Source organism: Austrofundulus limnaeus, unplaced genomic scaffold (genome assembly GCF_001266775.1).
Source record: "Austrofundulus limnaeus strain Quisiro unplaced genomic scaffold, Austrofundulus_limnaeus-1.0 Scaffold76, whole genome shotgun sequence".
In the NCBI taxonomy this organism is placed as follows: Eukaryota; Metazoa; Chordata; class Actinopteri; order Cyprinodontiformes; family Rivulidae; genus Austrofundulus; species Austrofundulus limnaeus.
Genome location: NW_013952478.1, coordinates 941,050 through 962,979, shown reverse-complemented (window position 1 = coordinate 962,979; position 21,930 = coordinate 941,050). Strand labels below are relative to the sequence as shown.

Below are 21,930 nucleotides of genomic sequence, written 5' to 3'. Positions count from 1 at the left end.
AAAGTAGGGCAAACCCTGAAAATTTTTTTAGAACATCTTAGGAGTGAGAGAAGTGCTTATAAAAACCAACAAAAGAAAGAAATCAAAACATTGTAACATCCCTTTACAGTCATGCAGCCTTTTGTACAACACACACACACACACTCACACACAAAATAAGCAGTGGGAGAAGTGATGAGAATTATTACTTCCACGTTGTTGATGATGGATCGGAGAAAGAAAAAAAATCATCTAGAAACACTCTGAAGTTTTCTAAAGCCTCATCGAGCATCTTAAAGCTTTTCCAAAACAGGGAGGTGGGGGGTGGAGGAGGTCTCCCCAGGCCTTTTGGTTGTCAAAACTACACACACCGTGGTTCAAGCTAACAGGTGAACAGAAGAACAACACTAGGTAGAGAAAACACAGAAACCCAACCCTTTTTTGTTCTCCCCCACCACCACCAACAGGAGCGGACGATTACATCGCTATTTGGCTTTTTTTTTTTTTTTTTGCTTCGACTCGACTAAAAACGAATCGATTAACCGAAACGAGTCCGTCGACCTAAACGCCCTCCAACTGTTAAAATCTTTCATTTAAACACGATGTGACAAAAAGATGACGCACAAATGGCTTAAGACTTGAAAATCGGCAGCCGACGTTGAGGGGGTGGGACTGAGTGGAGGGAGGTTTAAAAACAAAAAGGATGAGCGTATTTGTGCTGTATTTGTGTGTAAATGTATTACTGAGTGTGCTCTGCATACAGCACCGCTGATTCAGAAAGTGTTTCCTTACAAAAAAAACCCACTTCATAAGATATATTCTAAAAGTATTACAAAAAACATCTGAGGTTTTTCTTTTATCTTTTGTTTTTTTTTCTTTTTGTCGTTTTTATTATTTTTTTCCTGAATATGGTGACCAGTGCTGCTGTTCGGGCTTCCATTTACAACTAACGTGTCAAAAACGAATAACTACGACTTCGACAGATCATACAGTAAAGCTTTTTACGACTTCAGAAAACATTGATATGATATACAGCATCTGTTACACCTTTACAATGTTATTCAACAGTGTATAGAATCATCTGATTTAAATTTGTAGAAAAATATCTGTGGATCATGGAAAAAAGTCCTGAATCGTCCCTTCTTCTTCTTCTTCTTCTTCTTCTCTGCTCCTGCCTTCGAACAGAAGTACGCCGCGACGACAGCGAGATCGATCGGCTACTCCATCGATCGACCGTTATTTACAGACGTCTCTTTTTCCCCGCAAAAAACAGAATTGGCACGCGTCATTATCAATACCTGTAGTGCCGTTTATCAACGTCACAACAAACCTGACATAAACAGAAAAGAAAAAAAAAAAGGAAAATATAAAAATGCCCTGTGAAGATATTCAGTGTTATTACAGTGTATGCTGTGTTCTGCATGCTTCCTCCTTCATTCAACGCTCTGGCCTTTTTTCTTTTTTATATATATATATTTTTTTAAATCGCTGCTAGTTTATGTACAAAATAAGAAATGTATTCAGGGGGGAAACAAACAAATGACTGTCTGAAATAAGACCTGGACTGAAACATGACTCGTTAGTCGTTAGGATACACACAATGTTTGCCCTCCTCTGGATCTGCTTTCCTGACCTCGCTCCAAAAAGCCCAGAGGAGTTTAAGTACCAACATGAAGGCTGGGAGAAAAAATAAATAAAAAATAAAACAGACCCAGGTGTGAGAGATCAGCTGAAACTGGAAAGACATCACTAGTTTGGTGCCCTGCTTGGCAGTTAAAGGCACAAATCTGATGATCTCGCCTGGTTCTGGTGAACTGAGGGGGGATCTGGCTGTAAAAAAGCAAAACGTCTCTTTTAAAGCAGGGTTCTGCAGAGCAGCTCTGAACTGCTATTATCTTACCTGTTACAGATRGCTCTTTGAACCTCAGTTTGGAGAAACAGTGATGCAGTTTGATTAAAGTGGGGACGGGATCAAAACATCGACTTATTTTATCTACAAAAAATCTTTTAAATCTTTGATTAAAAACTCATCTTTTTACTTGATTTAACGTGTTTTACACATATTTTATTGCAGTATTTTAACATTTAGTCTGACTAAATTGAAAAGCATTTTGTTTTTAATGTGCTAAAGAATTATGCAAGATATCGTGACCACAATTATCTATTAGCTTTATATACAAATATTGACAATAATCTTAATAAACAAAGTCAACACAAATGGTCTTAACAACGGGTAGTTTTTGTAATCAATTAATCTACTCGTTTTAATTTTGTAATAATTACGATAAAAAATTCTGTCAATAGCAATAGCTATTTAACTTAATTTAATTTATGGAGATTAACATGGAGGTCACAGCCCCAGCTGGTAACAATCTGAGGTTTTCAACCCGATTTAAAAGCACAATTTAAAAATAAAGTTAACTTTGCTTTATTTTAAAAAACCTGCCTCAGAACAGGCAGACATGTAGATGTTTGTCCAGTTGTGAGTAGAGATAAGGAAGTGTTCAAACAGTCCACAGCAGCAGGAACACGACTATCTAACCTCGACATTCCAGAGTGCGACCTTTTCCACAACAAGTTCAGGAAGTGCTCCTAAGAGAAAGCAGCATCGTGTTAGAGAGAACTGAATGAAGTTTGACGACCAGAAAGAAAACCTTGGTAAGTTTTAAATCCTACAGTTATTTATGTAGAACTGTATGGTTATTTGAAGAAATACCTAAAATAACTGTCATGCAGAACTGCTGACAGCGTAAAGGTTTATAGGAACATTTCATCAGAGCAGTTTCAAAATGTTTTGAGTTTGAAGTCATTTTAAAAGCAGCAATTCACTTTGGTCTCTGCTTTACTCACCAACCCAGTCAGAAAAACACAGTTTCCCCAAACTCAGGTCATTCAAAGAGCCATCTACAACAGGTAAGATATTATCTATCGCCTTTCCACAAAACTCCACTTCAAAGATCCGGACTTTGCCATTAAATGTGGATTTTACAGGAGCTGTTCGTTACTGAAACACATCGTGGTTGTCCTGTCAGAGCTGCTGGAGTTCAGCCTTCACTGTGCTGCAGCAGGCAGACGTCTAACATCTGTCGCCTGCAGGAGGAGCCCGTGCTCGGGAAGGCTTCACGGACACATCAGGAAAATCTCAATTGTAACTAACGCGTCAGAACGCAGTGCAGCGACACGATTGGTTATTTATTGGATAAAAGTCAAAAAGGATGCACGCTTTAGGGGAACAGGAAGGCTTCAGGATGGACTGAGGAGACTGAACAAAACCCCAAAAACATCTCAGAATATCCACAACTGTACAGGACGACAGCGTTTTGTGTGTCTGCAGTTGGACAGATGCGTACAGCCACCTTATGTTTCAGTTTTAGTGTTGGTGGATAAGAGTCTGTGCTTGGTTTACAACCACGATTTTTCTTTTCTTTTAAAAAAAAGGGGGGGGGTGCAGACACTTCCCAGGATCCTGGGATCGTACTCTGTTGTAGTGTTTACAGACCCTGTCCGAGGTTGAGTCATAAAAAGATCCTCATAAGTGCTTCGTTACGAACTGCAATAGAAATTCTGCATAATCATAGGCTGGCTATCTCTGCTCGATATGGCGTAGCACACCCGCTCGCTGGTACACTTCTCTAATCTCAATTTGGCAGATATGACCTCTTTTTTTTTTTTCAAGTTAACACACTCGCGCGCGTTCTCAAGTTTAGGTAATTTCATTTGACCTATTTGAGTAGAAATTTGGAGCGGTTAATTATGTTTGTGTGATTAATGGACGGGCGACTCTGGCTAAATGAAGCTGCGCGCCCCGCTGAGCGCTAGTGTCGGGCTTTGCTCGAGAGAAATAAATGAAAAAAGAAAAGAAAAAAAACCTGACTAAAATATATTCACTGATCTTGATATGTCCTTTGATTCTCTAGCTAGCAATTTAAGAGCAGAACAGTCGCGGTGAGAGCTTTAAGCTTATGGGAGCATGAACTGTAGCAAACACATTTTCAAAGCGATTGAAATGACACTAAACTTTAGGATTCATGAATATACAAACAAATGAGAACTAGTACATCTTTGTAAATATTAACCAATACTGCCGGCAGTCTATACGTCTAATAAAAATGTTACTTGCCCTCAGGAAAAGTATAATCCCTTAAAAAATAGACAACTCATATGATAAGACATTAAATGAAAAAAAAAATACAGCACCTATAAATAAGCAGAATAAAAACCAAACTATAAATGCAATAAAACCAAGCTACAGTAAATCATAGTATTACACTACTTTGTGAGAAGATTATTAATGCAATGGTAACGCATCAAACAGCTTAAAGAAGGGTGTTAGTTGTGCACTAGTAGTGTGTGCAAGTAGAAATATGACCCCACTCATTGGAAACTAACACTCGATCTCTTTCTCTCTCTCTCACACACACACACACGTGTGCACACGCATGTATTGACAGGCATGCGTGTACGTGCATCCACGCAAAAAATCGCACACAAAAATGGGGAGGCAGTGGGCTGACAGGCACTGAGGGTTTGTGTGGGACAGGGAGGAGGTGATATGCCTTAAAGTTTGTAGTGTTTACAGTAGAATTCAATGCAAAATAAAAAATAATAATAATAAGACACACACACACACATCCCTGGATACAGGAAAGACTGGAGGAGAGTGGAAACTACTCACACCAGGGCTGGGGTGAACTCACTTCGACAGCAACCAGCAGAAATTTTTTAAAATAATAATAATATTAATAATCATAATAAAAATTCAGCAATTAACTTGCTGAAAACCCCTCTGTTTTTCAGTCGAGAATCTTTAAAATCTACGTCTTAAATTGAGCAAATTGACCTCAACCCTGACTTACATGCAGGCAAGTATAAATGCACACACACGCGCGCACACACACACACACGTACACAAAGAGGACGCACAAAAACACACACTCTTCCTGATTTTGGCCTATAAAAAGATGCGTTTGTGAACGAAGAGAATTTTGTTAGCGGTGCACACGTGCCCAGCAGGTCCAGTGCTGGGTACAGCTGTGACGTGCACAACCTAAAAAAATCAAATCAAAACAACAAGAGACACGTATAGTATCACCATGTCAGACAGCTACAGTACTACACAAGTTCATCGTGCTGCAACGTTACTCCACTCTAATTTGTCGTCTTTTTTTTTAATCAGTAACTTGTTATTCTCTTGTTTTCTGTTCTTATTTTGTACTAATTAAAAATGTTTCCTAGAATTCCCTATTTTGTACTCTTTAGAGTCAATAGACTGTGCAATCTCTTATTGGCAACCAAATTGCAGTATCAAAAACAGAGATCCTTCATCCTAAAAAGAAGGGTCTAAGGAGGCAAAAAGAGAGGGTTCCTTCCTTCTTTCCTTCCTCTTCAGGTGAGTGCGTTTGTTTGTGAGGAATTAAAAGATCCTTCTGGCCATCACATGGCTGTCAGCAGGATAGGATGCGGGACACAACAGGTCAAAGTTCATCTGTCTTCTATCAGTAACTGTGGCAGCTCAGCCTGCTACCCTCTTAAGAGCGTAGGAGTGACTTAAAAAAAGRAAAACATGCTGCCATTGAGAAGAGTACACACCGGTTTTAGGTGTTCACACACACGCAACAAATACACGCACACACACAGGTGCACACACTGACACAACCTCTAACACGCAAACGCACACGCAGTGAGTGAAAAAGGCAAAGGGTTTGTAACAGTCACTCTACAGTGTGAAAAATGAGGCGTCTCACTGAGTGAGGGGAGGTTTGTGGACACTTGGGAGGTGAGAAGAAGAGCGGGAAAAAATCTCCTTTAACAAAGTGAGGGTTCTTGTAAGAGAGTTCCTGTCTCCATCGTCTATCAGTGTCCATCACTGTGACAGCTGCTGTGTCAGGCCTGGCCTGTGTTACTGAGTCCAGGTTCGAACCCCAGCTGCGGGGTCAGACCCCCCAGCTCAGGACTAACCAGTCTGGTGCACCAGTGGCTGGTGATAGAGGGGAGGTACAGCAGGGCCAGTGGCCAGCAGGACGGCTAAGTGCTTTTTCTCAGTACAAAAACAAAAACTCAGTTAAAAAATAAAATAACTAACAGGAGAGACACTTAAGCTCTCTTATTTTGTTCTTCCATGTGTTCAGTAAATCTTCTTTTGAAGGGTTTTGCCAACCACTCTTTGTTTCTTTCCTCTTTTTTTTGGAAAGCTTCTCTGTAATAAAAATGGCTGCTGAGCTTGACTTTGGCTGTGTCCACTCTCCGACTGGAACAGAGCAGGAGGGGTCCAAGGTTAGAGGTCGTGAGGTTATGGGAGGATAGGGACGAAGGATAGACAGGGAGCTAAAACTCCCACTCTGAGGGATCCTCTTTACTGGCAGCCTTCTCCAGCCTGTGGATGATGTTATTCAGATTGGCTGCTTTTTTCTTGCGCAGATTGTTGTCCCTGGGGTTTCTGGTCGGGCCAGAGGCCGGGATGTTTGTACTCGAGGCAGAGCTACTGGAGGACGCCTCTGTGAGGCTGAAGAGCCCCAGTCCACTTTGTCCACAGCTGGAGCCTGGCCCGGCTAAGCCTGAGGTGGTGCAGTCTAACTGGGCAGGGGAATTATTAGAGCCCCCGACCTCTGACTCAGTCTCCATACTGTGGTCTTTGCACGCTCCTCTGTGATCCTCCAGACTCATGCCCAGTCCCTGGCGGCTCTCCACTGTTCCCTCAGATTCTGTTCCATCACAGCTGTCCCCTTCTCCTGATTTGGACCCGCGTAGAGAAGGAGATCCCCCGTCGCTGCCTGGAACCACCCCTCCAGCTGCCTGGATCTCYTCTATGAAGAGCTCTCTTCTGATCCGTGACCTGGTGGAGAAACAAGTTCAGAGTTTACGAGTCTTACAATACATTCCTAACAATGTCACTGAACAAAACTTATGTAAACAGTTCAAATAAACAGGAAACAAGGAAGAAAAAAAAAACAAATAAAACATGTTTCATTTCCAGGTACCGACCTGTAATTATGGAACCAGTTGATAACTGTACTGGTCTTCAAGTTGAGCTGGGAGGCCAGCTCCTCGATGGTTTTAGGGGAGGGGTAGGGTTTCTGCTGATAAGCTTTCTTCAGGGCCTCCTTCTCTTCAGGGCCCAGGACCACTCTGGGCTTCTTCAGCTGCTGCTGTCCCGGACTCTGGGAGCCCTGCATGTAATCAGAGCCCACCAAAGCTCCTTCCACAGAATGACCATCACTCAGGGAGCTCAGCCGCCGCTTCATGTACGCTGGTAAAAACAAAACATAAAGACAAAACAAAAAGTGTTAGTAATGAACAAACAAGACGAATTTAAATAAAACTATTCATAATCCAGCTTTTATTGAGGAAGATGGTATATTATTTACATATAATATAGACTTTACATACAAATTTGAACAATGTACTAGAAAATAAGTAAACATGCAATTTYAACTATTAAAATTGTTCTTGATCTAAAATTATAGTTCTAGTCTAAAAAAAACAAAAGTTTAAAAGTTAAAATTTAACAAATAGACAAACATGTTTACCTTGATAATTTGACTAAAATTATTTACCGTGAGGACTAACGTTATCCAATTAAAATCCTACATATGTAAGAATTTTCAAGTAATTTCAATAATTTCTTCACAGAACAACAAACTGAGTCCTGTATAGAAAAATGCAGCTTTTATTTCTGGATAAAGATATTAACAGTTACTGCAACCACCTGGAATAAAAAAAAAATTGTTAACTGTTTATTTATTGCTTTTAATRTTAAAAATGACGATGCTAGAGAAGAAGTTAAATTTGTGAGAAACGATGGAAAATATAAAACAAAATATAGGAGAAAGTTGTCCTCCCTGGACCTCTGAACACTAACCCTGTCTGTTCCCTCTCCCACCACTAGATGGCGCTCTTATCTTTCTTACCCATTTTAACAATGAACTCATCCCTTCCATTTTGCAGCCCACGAGCAGCTCTATTTACTGCAGGCACCAGCAGCTGAAAAYGAACAGCTCATGGCAGCTTCGCACGAGGTTGACATTTTCTCAACCCCGATATGCGCTGCCAGATATATTAGTGTTGCGAGATGGGGGGAAATAAACCCCTCAGAGCAAGGTTAGAGCACTCTGAAAGTTGCGCGYTGCCTCGCAGGCTTGTACCGCCAGAGTGAGAGGTCAAATACGGTTGGTCTGGATTAGGTCCATGTCTTTACTCGGGGCTGTGCTGGTGGCCCGGAACGTTTGCTCCATTGATGTTTGGATGCATTACTTTAGGTCGATAGTCTGAAACGAGCCTAAATGCAAAATATACCATCCGATCCGTAGTCAAACGCACCGTTTTATGCGATTTCAGAAGGATAAACTGATCTTGATCCAGGTAGGTAGGGGTCACTCTGAGGCTGCTGGGAGTGGGGAGGTCTCTTGGCTTTGCTGACTAACACATTTTGCAGACAGAGCATAATACAGAAGACCGTGGAGTGACAGAGGGACTATGGACTAAAAAAAAAAGATTAAAATAAAAGCTTATAGACACTGATGATTATAATAATGATGACGGTGATGAAGAGGAGTGCTGATGACTGTGAGTAAGCAGGCCCCCGGCAGTCCCTGAGCTGTCACATTGAATATAGTACGTGATGTCTGCAGTCCTGATTGGTACTGACATCACACCAAGATGACTGTGATCTGCACAACATGCTCTGCTGTCCTGCACAAAGGATACTGTGTGCAGATGTGCAAATCAAAGACTGCTGTTGTTTTTCTGTTTGTGTACGAATGTATTTATAAAATAAAAGCATGTTGAAACAGATCAGATGAAGGCATCTCTGACTCATCCTCATTGTTTCCGACAGGACGCTGCRCCATAAAGAGTCCACTTTCAGTGCTCCCATCTCCTCTAGCTTTTCTTACACACCTTTCTTCTCCAGGCGTTTCATGTCCATGAGTTTCTCCACACTGTGTGGGTCCTGGAGCCAAAGCTGCATKCGGACAAACGGCTCCCTGCCCTTCAGGCTCAGCTTGTGCCAAGGTTTAGGCCTAGCCAGCAGGTCTGAGACGGAACCCTGAGTCAGACCCAGGATGGTCTCCCCAAATAGTCGCTGGCCTGGTTAGGCAAGAGGAAAGAGAAGAAACGGTCACTCCACAGAACGGATTTTTGAACGCAACTGCACCAAAACAACATCCCACTGCGTCTTACCGAGATTATTATCAGTTAGCACCTCCTTCACCTTCTTGGTGATAGCGTACGTATCGAGCTCAGGAGACATTGCAACCATCTCCTGGATGCTGAGACCTGAGTGACCTGGCAGAGGCAGCGGGGTTCCAGGTTGGGACTCCCCACCTGAGGGATCTTCGGATGGAGGTTTAAGACCCGAGGACTGCGAAGCAAGTGGATCGCCACTGAGGCCGTTGACGGACTCCTCGGCTGAACTGAGCGGGGACTCGGGAGCCGGGCTGCAGCTCGCTGAGGTCTTGGGGGTCCCCTCTGCTTCGAGGAGAACAAAGAATCACACAGGTTAGGGTGAGGCCTTACGTCATGTGAGAAACCACAGTYGTCGTCTCCTCTCCCCGCTGGGATCAGGAGGAACTTCAGTCGAATCACGTCGAGCAATTTAACTCCTGTTCAACAGCAAAGGGTGCTTAAGTTTTCAGTTTGAAGCTTTTTTTTTTTTGGCTTCCTCCTCCTATTCCTTCATCTCCCTGTCTGTGTCTGTGTAGTACTGCTGTGCAGCTCAGCAGGCTGGAAGAGAGCAGTCATGAGGAGCTGTCAGTGTACATTAGCTGCTGTTTACACCCCCAGAGAGAAAAGGAGACACACACATGCACGTACACACACACACCGAGCTGCCATCTGGCGCTGCAACACTAACTTGTCTATGACATGACAAACCAGCAGCTTGCTGGCTGACACTGCCACAGCACTGGGGAAGGGGGGATGGTGGGAGGGAGGCCAGGAGGAGGATGGTGGGTAAGGCTGAGTGACAGACTGACAGTAACAACTAGTCACCAGCTCTAATCAGGTTTTTAGAATAACCATGGCATGGTGTGAGTCCACACAGGTTGTGTGTTTGTACCTTGGTTCTGAGTTTGCTGGACGTGTGCATTCTGCCCCTGGTCTCCGTTGACCCAYGGCTGCATACGAAGGTATGGCTCTCTGCTCCTCTGGTTCAACTTGTTCCACGGTTTGTGTCGAGACAGGCTGTCGCTCAGTATTCCCTGAAACACACCGTGAGGACGGTTCAGACATGAAAACTGGTTTGGAGCCAGAGCAGGAAGACTACAGAGAAGAGAGGTTTGTTTTGATTTCACCAACGCCCTCACCTCTTTGGAGTCCTCCTGGTGATGGTTTTCCTCTCCCGTCTGGCTGGACATGGTCCTCCGCGGGTCTGAGTGCATGTTGCTCCACCACTGCTCCCTCCARTAGCCCACTCCGGCGGCACTCCCGGAGCGGGCTGAGCCCTCRGAGGCGCGCCCCTGCCTGAACAATCCGTCGGCCGACATGTCGATCCCTGAGGAAGCTCGGCCCTCTCTCTTCCCACCGGAGCTGAAGTCCAGGATGGGAGACGGGGACGAAGGCGAGGACAGGAGGGAGCTGGGAGGCTTCTTGAGCGAGAGCGCCAGGGGGTTGTAGGGTGGGAGCGGGGCGGTGAGGGGAGAGTTCAGGATGTCCCTCTGAGACAAGGCTGAGGAGGAAGACGAGGATGAAGCTTTGAGGATGGGCTCCAGCGCAGCCTGGTTCGCCTCCATTTCTCTGCGCGCCTGCTCCAAGATGGAGCGGATGGCTTCGTCTGAGCCGCTGCCCCCGCCGCTCGCCACTCCACCTCCGCCCCCTCCCTTCAGTCCCGTGTAGGACGGYGGAGCGTGGGACAAGTCTATTAAAGAGGGGAAACTGGCCGTCAGTGAAGACACAGACATAACGCAGCGCCTCTTTAACGCTCGGGCTGTTCTGGAGATGAGGAAATAAACTACAACTCACCRGCTTTCTGCACCTGCAGCTCTCGTTTGGCCTGCTCCAGTATGGACTTGATAGCTTCATCTGAACCTGCCTCAGGGGTGCGGACACGAGCCGTGATGTTACCTAGAAGGAGAGGACGAGGGGACGGGAAGAGACAGGAAATTACGTTAAGATTAAAAACACGGGGATGGWGCATATTGAGGAATAATGGAGCCAATGATGACATCAAATAATTACACTAATAGCACAGCACAAAGAACATTCCCAACACTAAACTACAAGCCAGCTATTCTGAAGAGGTTGTCTTCACTTCTCTGGTCCATTTGGAGCTCACACATGCACACTTCAAATAAATACGCCCCACAGAATAACAGCTACCAATAAAATGCCCTAATATACATGCTGAATTTTCCTTTGACGCAAGTCACTGGGACTGTGTGGTTACCTTCAAGGCACATTTATATCTGTAAGCCTGCCTACAATTAATAAACGACAACACACACACACACGCACGCACACCATGGATACACCCCGACACAAACATGCCACACAGACAGAACGTGCTAGAATCTCTGCATGTGAAGGGGACAGACCTGTGTGTGAAGGTGTATCGGAGATGGATCTCCGCTTCGGAACATCCTGAAACACTCGGCTAAGCTGGGGCTGGCCTGAGCCCTCTGTTAAAAACAATATACCACACACTATGTTACAGCACTGCTGCGTCAGTGTTCTTCTTTTTTTTATAGCTAGACTACATGGTGCCCTGAAAATACAAGGATTGTTTTGTTCCATCCAATGCACATTATATTGTCCCATAAACACATTGATCTGTACCATCTGTGGCCACAGTTGTAGTTAAACTTCTACCCCAACTAAAAATATTCAAATAGAAAGCCACAGCTGAACTGAGAGACAAGCGAGCAAGTTTAAAACAAAGGCAGATGAAGTGCAGGTTAAGTTTGGAATTCATTTTTGAGGCCACCTTCAATCAGAAATGTCCTGATGCGTAAAGAAAAGCAGGCCCGGGCTAATCGAATCTACCCACAGTTAACAGTACCCCTGGCTTCCTCCTAGTTCCCTCCGATCAATACTATCGATGTGTGAAAGGTTTCTGTATTGACCACAATAGCTGAGAGAGGCTCTTGGGATCGGTGCGTGACCAGGAACTCGTTCACAACACACAGGTGTGGCACAGAAAGGGAGTCAGGAAAGAGAAAGAAAAATAAAAAAGCTAGTCCGTAATGACAGGCTAATCAATAGCTCTGTGCAGGGCTGTGCGCAAACACACACACAAGACGCATCCACACACACACACACTCTTTCACGCAGAGGCATGTTACGACATATAGACTGACCTCTCTGTCGTCCCTGAATGCTGCGCAGAGCGAGGATGTTCTGCTCATCGGCGAGGAACTGCCTCATCTTGTGGAAGGGCTCCTTCCCTCGGATGGTTAACTTGTTCCACGGCTTTGGTCTCGCCAGGATCTCGCTGACCGAACCCTGGGACAGTCCCAGCACGTAGTGGCCGAACACGCGCTGGCCGATGTTGTGCTTGATCAGCTGCTCCTTCACCTGCCGGGCGATCTCCGCCGTGTCCATGTCCTCGCCGTCCAACACGCTCCCGGTGTTGGCGTCGGAGTGGCTGGGTGACGGGGACGGGGCGCTGCCCGCCGTGCTGCTCCCGTTGACGGGAGCCATGTCAGGACTGGCCGGAGGTGGCTGAGGGCTGCTGGCTGCCAGAGGGATGGTAGCAGAGCCCGAGCCGGGCGTGGAGGTAGGGATGGAGGAGAGGGCCGGAGTAAAGGGGGTGAAGAGGAGAGCTCCACTGTGGATTCCAGATGACTCCTGCAAGGCTTTTGAGTAGAAGGTTTGGAGCAGCTGCCGCTGAATCAAGGAGTTCAGAGCCATCTTTCCCCCCACCAGAGGAAACATGGGGGAGTAGAGCTCCTGTCCAATGCCCGTAGGAGTGAAGGGGTGTGTTTCACCGCTGGTTGTGGCAGTGTTGAGGGAGTCTGTGTGAGCGCGAGACAGGGGCAGCTGAGAGGAGGAAGGGACAGAGGGAGGTGGAGGGGTGGGCGAGGACGAGGGGTCGCTGTTCACCGTGTCCTCCTTTGTTGTTGTGGACTCTTCTGTCCCTTTTCGCCCGGCTGACCCTACAAGAAAGGTTAAACACACAATGCATTATGGGGGGAGTCAACAAAAAAGGGGTTTCCAAAAACAAGAGAGAGAGAATAAAAAAAGTTTAAAGTTATCTTGGTGGAGTCTTTTCCAAATTAGTGAACTTTGATTTTTTTTTTCTTTTTTTCTTTTTTGCCAAGCCCCCCCAGACAAAGTGCCCATGCATTTGTGATTTCAACCTTTCTTGTAAGACACAGCCTGGAAGGAAAGAAAAAGGACAAACAAAACAGTTGTCTCCGTGCCACTTGGGCAGATTAGCCTGGCCCAGGGCTCGGTTTCTCTTTCTCCCACAGACAATGTGGAGGTAACTGAACACAGGTCAAATTTGTCCTCAGAAAGCCAATGTGAGTCCTCTTCATTTCTGCTGCTGCAGAACATGATGTTCTCGTTTCATTGCAGATGGAGCAACACAGTTTATAGTTCTTATAAAATAAAACACTCCAGGTTAAAAAATAAATAAACAAAAATGACAGATTCATCACCAAACACAGACTTCACAGCTCTCATTTAGCAGTTAAACACACAAATGTATTTTTTTTACAATCACCAGATCATGTAGAGATTAAACTACATTTACTCAGACTTCCAACTACGTGAATTCATCTTGATGACGAGCGCTGCGGAGAAACATTCTAATGCATAACCATTGAAACTAACATGATTCAATGAGACAGTAAGCCCCTTTCACTGAGAATGTTAATCAATTCTAAGCTATTCAACTATTCAAGCCTAAAGCGCTGACATTTCAAACCCATAAACACAGTTGCAGAGGGCAAAAGTCCTGATGTAAGGAACATAGTGTGATGTCCTCGTTTTTGTTAAATGCGGTTTAGTTTACCTTCCAGGTTGACCTCCTGCTGGTGAATTAACGTGGATTTTTTCTGTTAAATGTGTGACTCAAGCAGCATCTACTGTATGTACTTGTATGAAAAATTTATAACATGCTTTTTGCATTTTTCAATCCTTTAGTCTGTAAATGGAAGTACGATTCAACAAATATTTAATAAAGAAATTAAAAGTATTCTCAGAGAAAATATGTATTTGTATGCAAACATGCAGTGGCRTCAAAGGTTTTTGGTACTCTGATCAAATATTTTGTTTCTGTGGAAAAAAATGTGCTAATATTCAATAAAAAAGAGCCCCAAACTGGCAGTTTTTGCAGCCAAATGTTTTTCATTTCTTGTCATAGTTTTTAATGAGTTTTAAGTCTGTTAAAAAACTGCTGATTTGGATTTTAAAAAATAACTAACCACATAATCGCTCATTTTATTTGTTTTTCTTTTAATAAAAACTTTTGCACGCCACTCTGCATGTTTTTATTTTCCTGATGCTCGTTCTACATCCCTGCTGATCCTCACCTGATGATAAATTGACTTTTTTTTTTCAGCCATCAGCGTGTTTTGAATTCAGCTTCTTCCAGCTTTTCTGGTCAGGGTTTCAGTTTCGTGAACAAGCACTTGTCATCTAGCCAGACTTACCACTCAGCTCGGTGTTGGCGATGCGCAGAGCAGCACTCTCTGATTGAAGAGCTCGATTCTTCTCCAGCAGCAGCACCTCCAGAGGTTTGGAAGAGTCCTGGTGAGACGGACAGGTGGAAAAGAGATTCAAATGTTTTCTTTTTTCATTGTAATCTTTCCTCTGACTTCAGATTCAGTTTTTATGCCAATAACTTAACCAGAAGAGTATTATTTCAACAGCACAATAAAGTATTTTTACCTGCACTGAGTCAGAAGTTCCAAACTCCATAGTCTTGAGGATACTGAGGAGATTAAAAAAAGCTGTAATATCATTTGAAAACACATTTATCACATAATACTCTTTAAAAAGAGGACAAAGTGAGACAATATAAAGCTGAAGACAAAACAGCTTCACCATCTTTTGGGCACTTTGATGTATAAATCTCAAATCAGAGATAAAACACACACTTCCTGTCTTGTTAACTTCTCACCTCAACTCCTTCTTGACCTCTTCATAGTCAGCTTGACTTTCCAGTTTCTCCTCCAGTTCCTGCAGTTCACAAACAGATTTAAATAAAGTAACATTTTATGACATGGGTCCACTTCGAACACTTCAATCTATACTATTATAAATAAGAATTAAAATATTCTTGCTTAAAGTTTTAGCTTAAAGCACTCTCTTCCCTCCCCTCAAAAGGAGCTGTATGCTTTTGTTTGTACCTTCAGAACTGCAGATTTACTGCTCAGCTGCTGCTCCAGCTGTAAGATCTGGGAGCTGGTGGTCTCTCGGAGTTTAGTCAGGCTGGCCTGCAGTCTCTGGACATCCTCCACCAGCTGGGCGGTCTCCCTTTCTTTGGCCCTGAGCTCCGCCTCCAGACTTGAGTGGGACGCCGCCTCTGCTGCTTGCTCCTGCAGGTCAGAGAAGACTGCAGATTTATTTATTTACCTAAAATGTAACTAAACATATGCTATTTATTTATATAAAAATCTCCCTAATATAAACAACCCCCTCTCCTTYAGAGGAATATTCCAATAAATAACAAATTAAAACTGCTCTGCACTGCARCAAAGTTAATAGTTTGGCGCATCAACAGTCTGACTCTGTTGTTTATTTGCTTTTTTTGGTTTACAAGCCTAATAAATCCATTATTTATTCACCAATCATGTTCTACCAAATTGGTAATACCATCACTGGTGATACAAGAGTCTAACTTCCATTGATAAATACGCATTGTTATTGTCCCTATGGGGAAATTTGGCACAGACCACCCGATGCCCTTTAAATGATAAATGCACCCATTTAGGACTACGTGATCAAAAACAYCAACGTGAGGATGAATCAATTAAAAATAAACTTTATAAAAAAAGTAAAAATCTATAAACGCTTACAATAAATAAATGCAGCATCACACAACTTGTGATCTCTAGCTTCTTAAATTAGTAGATACAGTGATGTGAAAATGAAGGTTTGATCAGTCCAAGCCCCCTCAGCTACTAAAACATCAAACTTTAGCTCAACGTGAAACAGAGAGCGTTGTTTTTCTGTTTGCTAAGGCTGATTTGCTTTAGCAGGTAACTGTCTTTCATCACAGTAAAGAATAAAAGTTTGAGTTTATCAACAGCGTTTTGTCAACCAACCGGTGTACAAATAAAACATGTTACCGAGTCGGGGTCAGCCTTGGATGGACTGCTGGGCTGCTGGGATTGGTTACTCAGGGACAGCTGCTCTCTGAGGGACTCTGCCTCCCTCTGAGCTGCTTCTGCTCGCTGGAAGGAAACAAACACACGGGAAACAAAAATCTTTTTTATACTGGTGTAAATTCTCAGTCGTCCAGGACATGTAATCATGGTGGGTTGAAACTGTTGGGTTTATTTTGTTATTATTCCTGAAGATGTTCTTGTCTTTGGCTCCTTCTTAGTTAAAACTGAGGAAACTCCTCGAATTAGAAGCTGAACATCTTCAAGAATCAAAAACAAAGTTTAGATGCTTACATTCAACTTTCTCAAAAATAACTCAAAAGCTTCATTCCATTTGATTTAGCACTAAGTTCAGGGAAACCCTCTAAGTTAAGATTTTTTCCTCCCATCTAAACATGTCTTAATTTTTCTAACAAACATAGTGAAACTAATTTCATAGAAATATATATTAAAAAAAGGCAGAATAAGAGCTTGCGCACCTCTGGGTCAATGATCACTGAGCTGTTTGTGACACGTTTTAAAGAGCACACCACACGACTGTTGGGCAGAGGGGTTATAAAATTTAAAAGAAAAGATTTTCCATTACACAATGTGCCTACACCTTTATATTGCGGTGTGCTGGTTGTATGGGGGGAGGGAGCCAAAACAAATACACAGAAAACAAAAAAGAACTGAAATAGCAGTTTTATAATTAAAAATAGAAAATTATCCCACTGAACTTAGATAATTCCCTCTGCCTTAAWTTTAGAACCACACAGCCATGTTCTGTGTGGGGAATCATCTGCAACACAGGCCAACTTCCCATCATTAGAAGTTACAGGGAGCCGATTTCACAGCGTTTCTAATTGCAACCACATTGAGAGCTGTTATTGACTGGGTGGGAGCTAAAGTGCTAGTCGCAAGAGGAGAAAAAAAACACCCTGTTTTCCATTTTCTTCTTATAAAAGCATATAAAAAGTCTGAGTGAGCTGCAGGCCACGCTGTCACCCTGCGTAAACCTCAGATCAGAAGTGTGAATAGTGCGTTTGTGGCATTATAGTTGAAGCGTTAACCTTTGGGCTAATATTAACATTACATGCCTATGCTACCCCTTTAACCAAAATCATACTCTTGGACTAACAATGAAAGTTAACAACAATGACATTAACAGATAGTACAGGAATATTTAACTACACAAAGGCGGGGGTATTTCAGCTGAACGAGTAGGTGTGCAGAAAAATAACATAAAACAAACTGACCCTCACGGTGATGAGCAAAGTCATTACATGTTCATGTAGGGCAAATTTTTATAGATAGTGAATCTGTAAGCAAATCTGTTTAATAGCTCACATTTTTCTTACTTCTAAAAATATTATAAAGCAAAAACAAAAGCAGGCTGTTGGAAAAACAAGCACATCTTGGGTTTAAGCAAGTCAAAAATACATGATGCTTTTTCTTTCTTTTAGAAAGAACTCAATAAATCCTTTAAACAGCTGGATATTAATGTTACTGAAAGTAGAACAAATGGTGCGCTTGTTCAGGACTATTTTCAGGCACAGATTAATGCACATTTGGTACTCAGGTGAATATTTTCTGCAGCAAGACAGCCAGAGTGAGGTCAACTAAAAACAGCGCGAGCCATGTTTAACATTAAAGAAATGTGCTGAACAGTGCTGTTGTGACTCGATCATACAGTCTTTATTTTAGACAATCGTCAAGGTTTTGGAAMAAATGAGTCAGATTTACACTAATAAGACTGGACAGGTTTAATGTTTTGGCATTTGGTGACAAAATGCACAAAGTTAATGAAGTAGAGATTAATTTTAAATGCTACTTCTTTTTTAAAACAGGCCGTTTAGCATTGAGTGGGTTACCTGATTGGCTCTCTCCAGGTCTGTCATCACCATCTCAATCTCATCGACCCTGAAAAAGATCATTATTATTAATCTAAAGAAAATCACAGAACAGGAGACTTAAGAGTCTCAAAATGAGCTTACAAAAAACAAACGGGATAAATGAGTGGACAATTCTCAGAAAGAAAAGAACACCAAACAATTATATTCAGAGGATACACATTTAAAGAATGCTGCGTCCATTAAGCTACTGTCTAAATTTCACCTTAATCCACTGATTGTGAACTCCATTACCCAAACAGCTTGTATGCGTGCATATATGTATTTAAGTGTGTCTTTGCRTGTGGGTGTGCACATGTAAGCTCCTAAAGCCCAGGCCACACTAAAACAGAGGGATTACATTAATAGAGCTCTAAGTCCTAATACAGCAGACTAATCTGCTATGAAGCTGTGTGATTGTGTCTGACTAATGGTCTGGATGGAGGCCAGGGTTCACCTCTCACTTGCTAGAGGTCAGACGTCAAAATACGGCATCGTAATTCTCATAGGAGTTTGGAAATATTTTCCTCCATGAGTGATGTGAAAACCTACCACCTGCCTACAAACAATAAGATAAAAACATGGAGGAATTAAAGAAAAATTCAAAACAAATTGCCAATTATTGTCAAACTGTTTGTTTAGATCATTGGAGTGGGGTTCTGTGGAAAACTTATAAAAAGTTAATATCTTACCTGTCATAGATTGCTCTTTGAAAAATCTCAGTTTAAATCTGACAAAATCGACAAGCTAACAGGTACTCCGAGACTAAAGTGAACTACTGATGACTTAAAACTTCAGTTTATATTTTGTATATTTGATTAGAAAGTTTTTTAATAAACCTTTACAATGTGATCAGACTTGCATCACATAATGACATACAGGTTTCTATAGTTATTTGCAGTAGCTAGCTGTTTCCAAAGCAACTTGGTGATTACCAGCATTATTATTCCAACAGGAATCATAAAATCTGATTATTTCTAGCCATATTCTTTAAAACTGTATTTGCACGAAATAAAATAATTTACAGACTGAAGTTGTTGTCTTGAGCCCACTCGGACCAGCCGTTTGCTCATCAATCTGCCAGGATAAAACCATTCTGATGAAGTCATTCCAAGGGCTGCCTACAACAAATATGTGTTCCTAACCTTTCCACAAAACTCCACCTAAAAGCATCTTAATTATTATTTTAAACCTTCACAAAAGTTGCAGGCTAAACAACACAAACTAATGACTAAGTATAGTTAGCCTCCCTGGTAATTAATACTGTGTGAGTCTGGGCCCTAAAACACATTTTACCTTACAAAGCACATAACCTCACRAACAGCGTTCAACACAGTGCAAAGTTGCACTGCTTACGCTGGCATGTTTATTTAAAACATTACATACCGACAAGAATACATGTGCAGCACTGAGTGCAAAAATGCGAGCACATGTTTGAGCTGCTGCGTCCATTAAGACCTTTTGATTTGACCGCAGTCTTTTGATAGTGAACCCAATAGCCCACGCAGCCTTTGTATTTGTGTGTCACAGTATGCGAAACAGTGTTATGTCCCATAGGCTAAAGTACTACTGATTTGAATGTGTTTAACAAAACAGACACGGTTGATATTAGGTCAACGTTGTGCCACGGGCAACGCAGCGAAAGGAATCAGATGTGGGCGGGAGAGCTTTTCACTCGCTGCTTTTACTCCTTTCCTTAGTAGTTAAAAGGATCTGGTGTGTGTTTAAGCAACAGAACAGTACACTACCTCAACGGCTTTTATCCTGACTTAAGCTATATAGTGTGCGAGACCCACGTGTGCACTCAGCCCCCTCTCCCGCGCACACACTAATGTGAGGTCACGGAGCCAACAAGCTAGAAAAGCTTGTAATGGAGAGCGTTTATGGGTAGTAATGCAACCCAAATACAGCGGGCTTCTCTCACTCCAAATGTGATCATTTAATCAAAGTACAGATGCACAAAGTCTTCTTAAATAACCTTTGGATTTGGCTGTATTTGGGAATTATAAAGGCAAAGCTAGAGGCTGAGGGCCAAAGCAGATCACAGGGAAGGGATTTTCTGCATATCCTGATACAGTCAGTCAGTCAGTCGCTGAGCAGGGCAGGAACTGTCCATGGCCTGCCAACGCACCCAGTGGAATCAAAGCCTCAAACACTCAACAATACAGAGATTGGCTCTTTGGTGACATCAAGTTTCTCTTTTTTTCTCCCATTAAAAAAAAACTCTACTCAACAGCCACATAGCGGCGCTAGAAAGTAGGTGGACAAACACACTAAAAATCACATGAATACACAAAAAACACACCACAGAAACACACTTCTTTTGTGCCATGAAAGCCAATGGATGCACCCAATGACATCAGCGTAGGACTTCTGAAACAAACCCAGAGCCTCTAAGCCCCTACTGTACTTCCTCCATCTCAGACTAGCCTTTTCATTTCTTATCTCCTGCTCCTCACTCAACTGCTCCTTTTCTTTTCCACCCTCTATTCTTTCCCCCTCCTAAACACACTGCCCTCCACTTTTTGCCCCCGCCTTTTCATCTCTCTCTCTCTCTCTCTTTCTCCTTCCACCTCCCGTCTCTCATCTTTTCGCTTGCTCTTCTTCGGCCTCTGTCCTCGGTGCCAGCAGGATATTCCCCAATTTAGTTTTTCATTTCCCTCCTCTATCGCACTCTTATCCCTCGGTTCCTCGCTGAGGCCTCGAGCCCCTGGCTTGCTTTTTGCCCCCCTCCCAGCTTTCATCACTCCATTCCTTTTCTTTCTGTGGCTTTCTCCACATTGCGTTTTCACAGTGTGTTACCTTGGGGATTTCAAGGGGGCTTAAAGAAAAGCTAGATGTGAGTGTCTGAGTGTGTATACGTGTTKCACCATTTTATTTTTTTGTGGGTACTTAAGATGAACACAAGAAAAAACTAAAGGGGGGGGGGTCTACAGCTGGCTAATTATCTGCAATTAAATGGTTATCAGCATAGTTACACAGATAGATTTACGCACAAAGATGAAGAGGAGCTGGCATGCACACGCACTCTTAAAGCGTCCTGTGGGGCCCAGAGATCAATATATCATTAATCTTTAACAAGGACTAAACGAATAAAAAACGGCCAGCCAGACCCTTGCAGCACAGACACAGACAGGGGGGCTACGCTACAGCCTCCCCAACGGCGTGCTGGCGCTCACACACATTAGGCACTGCACCTAAAAATTCACAGGGTGTGTCAGCGCGCATTTTAAAAGGCAGATTACCCAAATGCAGTAGGAGGATGGAGGGAGGGAGGAGGGAGGTTTGTCACACAAAGTCCTCCTCACTGGGAAGTTTACAGTGAGTTTCTATAGAGGAAAAAGTGCACGATACGAATGGCGTCTGCGCCTTTTATTTTTTTGCCGCACTAAAATATATGCAGTTAAAGGGTTAAAAGTTGTGTTCAGCCAAACACTGGCGATTTGCTCAGCCAAGCAGTAAACGGAGGAAGGACTCCAAGGACTGGGAGGGTGCAGGGTTAGAGAGGGTTTGTGTGCGCTTTAAAGCGTTGCATTAAAATTTCAGATCACAGCACGCCACATAGTCAAGGACCCTGACTGCCTCGGGCTCACGAGTGAGCGAGCGTGTGTACTTGTATGCGAGTGCATGTGTGTGGATGTGGGCGGGCATGTGCTTATTAGTTTCTGTAAGCAAATGGGGGCCGACTGTGAGCGTCTTTTCACATTTTTATTTATTTTTTCTCCCCCTGACACTAAAGGAACAGACACGGGGTGTGTGTGTGTGTGTGTGTGTGTGTGTGTGTGTGTGTGTGTGTGTGTGTGTGTGTGTGT

General features: G+C 43.0%; 1 protein-coding gene across 8 annotated transcripts in view; it reads right to left on the bottom strand.

The window, feature by feature from the left end:
* The window catches only part of cux1b (cut-like homeobox 1b), a 64,259-nt gene that overhangs the window by 2,842 nt on the left and 39,487 nt on the right, over nucleotides 1-21,930 (bottom strand). For 2 of the 8 annotated variants that reach the window (XM_014011056.1, XM_014011053.1), the window contains exons 9-23: nucleotides 18,101-18,149; nucleotides 16,212-16,316; nucleotides 15,270-15,458; nucleotides 15,041-15,099; nucleotides 14,809-14,851; nucleotides 14,571-14,667; nucleotides 12,270-13,067; nucleotides 11,508-11,591; nucleotides 10,936-11,037; nucleotides 10,281-10,831; nucleotides 10,034-10,175; nucleotides 9,157-9,447; nucleotides 8,875-9,063; nucleotides 6,961-7,225; nucleotides 314-6,811 (exon numbers count right to left, since the gene is read on the bottom strand). In XM_014011056.1, coding sequence (XP_013866510.1) covers nucleotides 6,304-6,811; nucleotides 6,961-7,225; nucleotides 8,875-9,063; nucleotides 9,157-9,447; nucleotides 10,034-10,175; nucleotides 10,281-10,831; nucleotides 10,936-11,037; nucleotides 11,508-11,591; nucleotides 12,270-13,067; nucleotides 14,571-14,667; nucleotides 14,809-14,851; nucleotides 15,041-15,099; nucleotides 15,270-15,458; nucleotides 16,212-16,316; nucleotides 18,101-18,149 — 3,472 coding nt within the window. In that variant the 3' untranslated portion in view covers nucleotides 314-6,303. Of the gene's footprint in view, nucleotides 1-313; nucleotides 6,812-6,960; nucleotides 7,226-8,874; nucleotides 9,064-9,156; nucleotides 9,448-10,033; nucleotides 10,176-10,280; nucleotides 10,832-10,935; nucleotides 11,038-11,507; nucleotides 11,592-12,269; nucleotides 13,068-14,570; nucleotides 14,668-14,808; nucleotides 14,852-15,040; nucleotides 15,100-15,269; nucleotides 15,459-16,211; nucleotides 16,317-18,100; nucleotides 18,150-21,930 lie in introns of those variants that run through there. The other 6 variants (XM_014011060.1, XM_014011055.1, XM_014011059.1 and 3 more) reach the window with 4 other exon arrangements.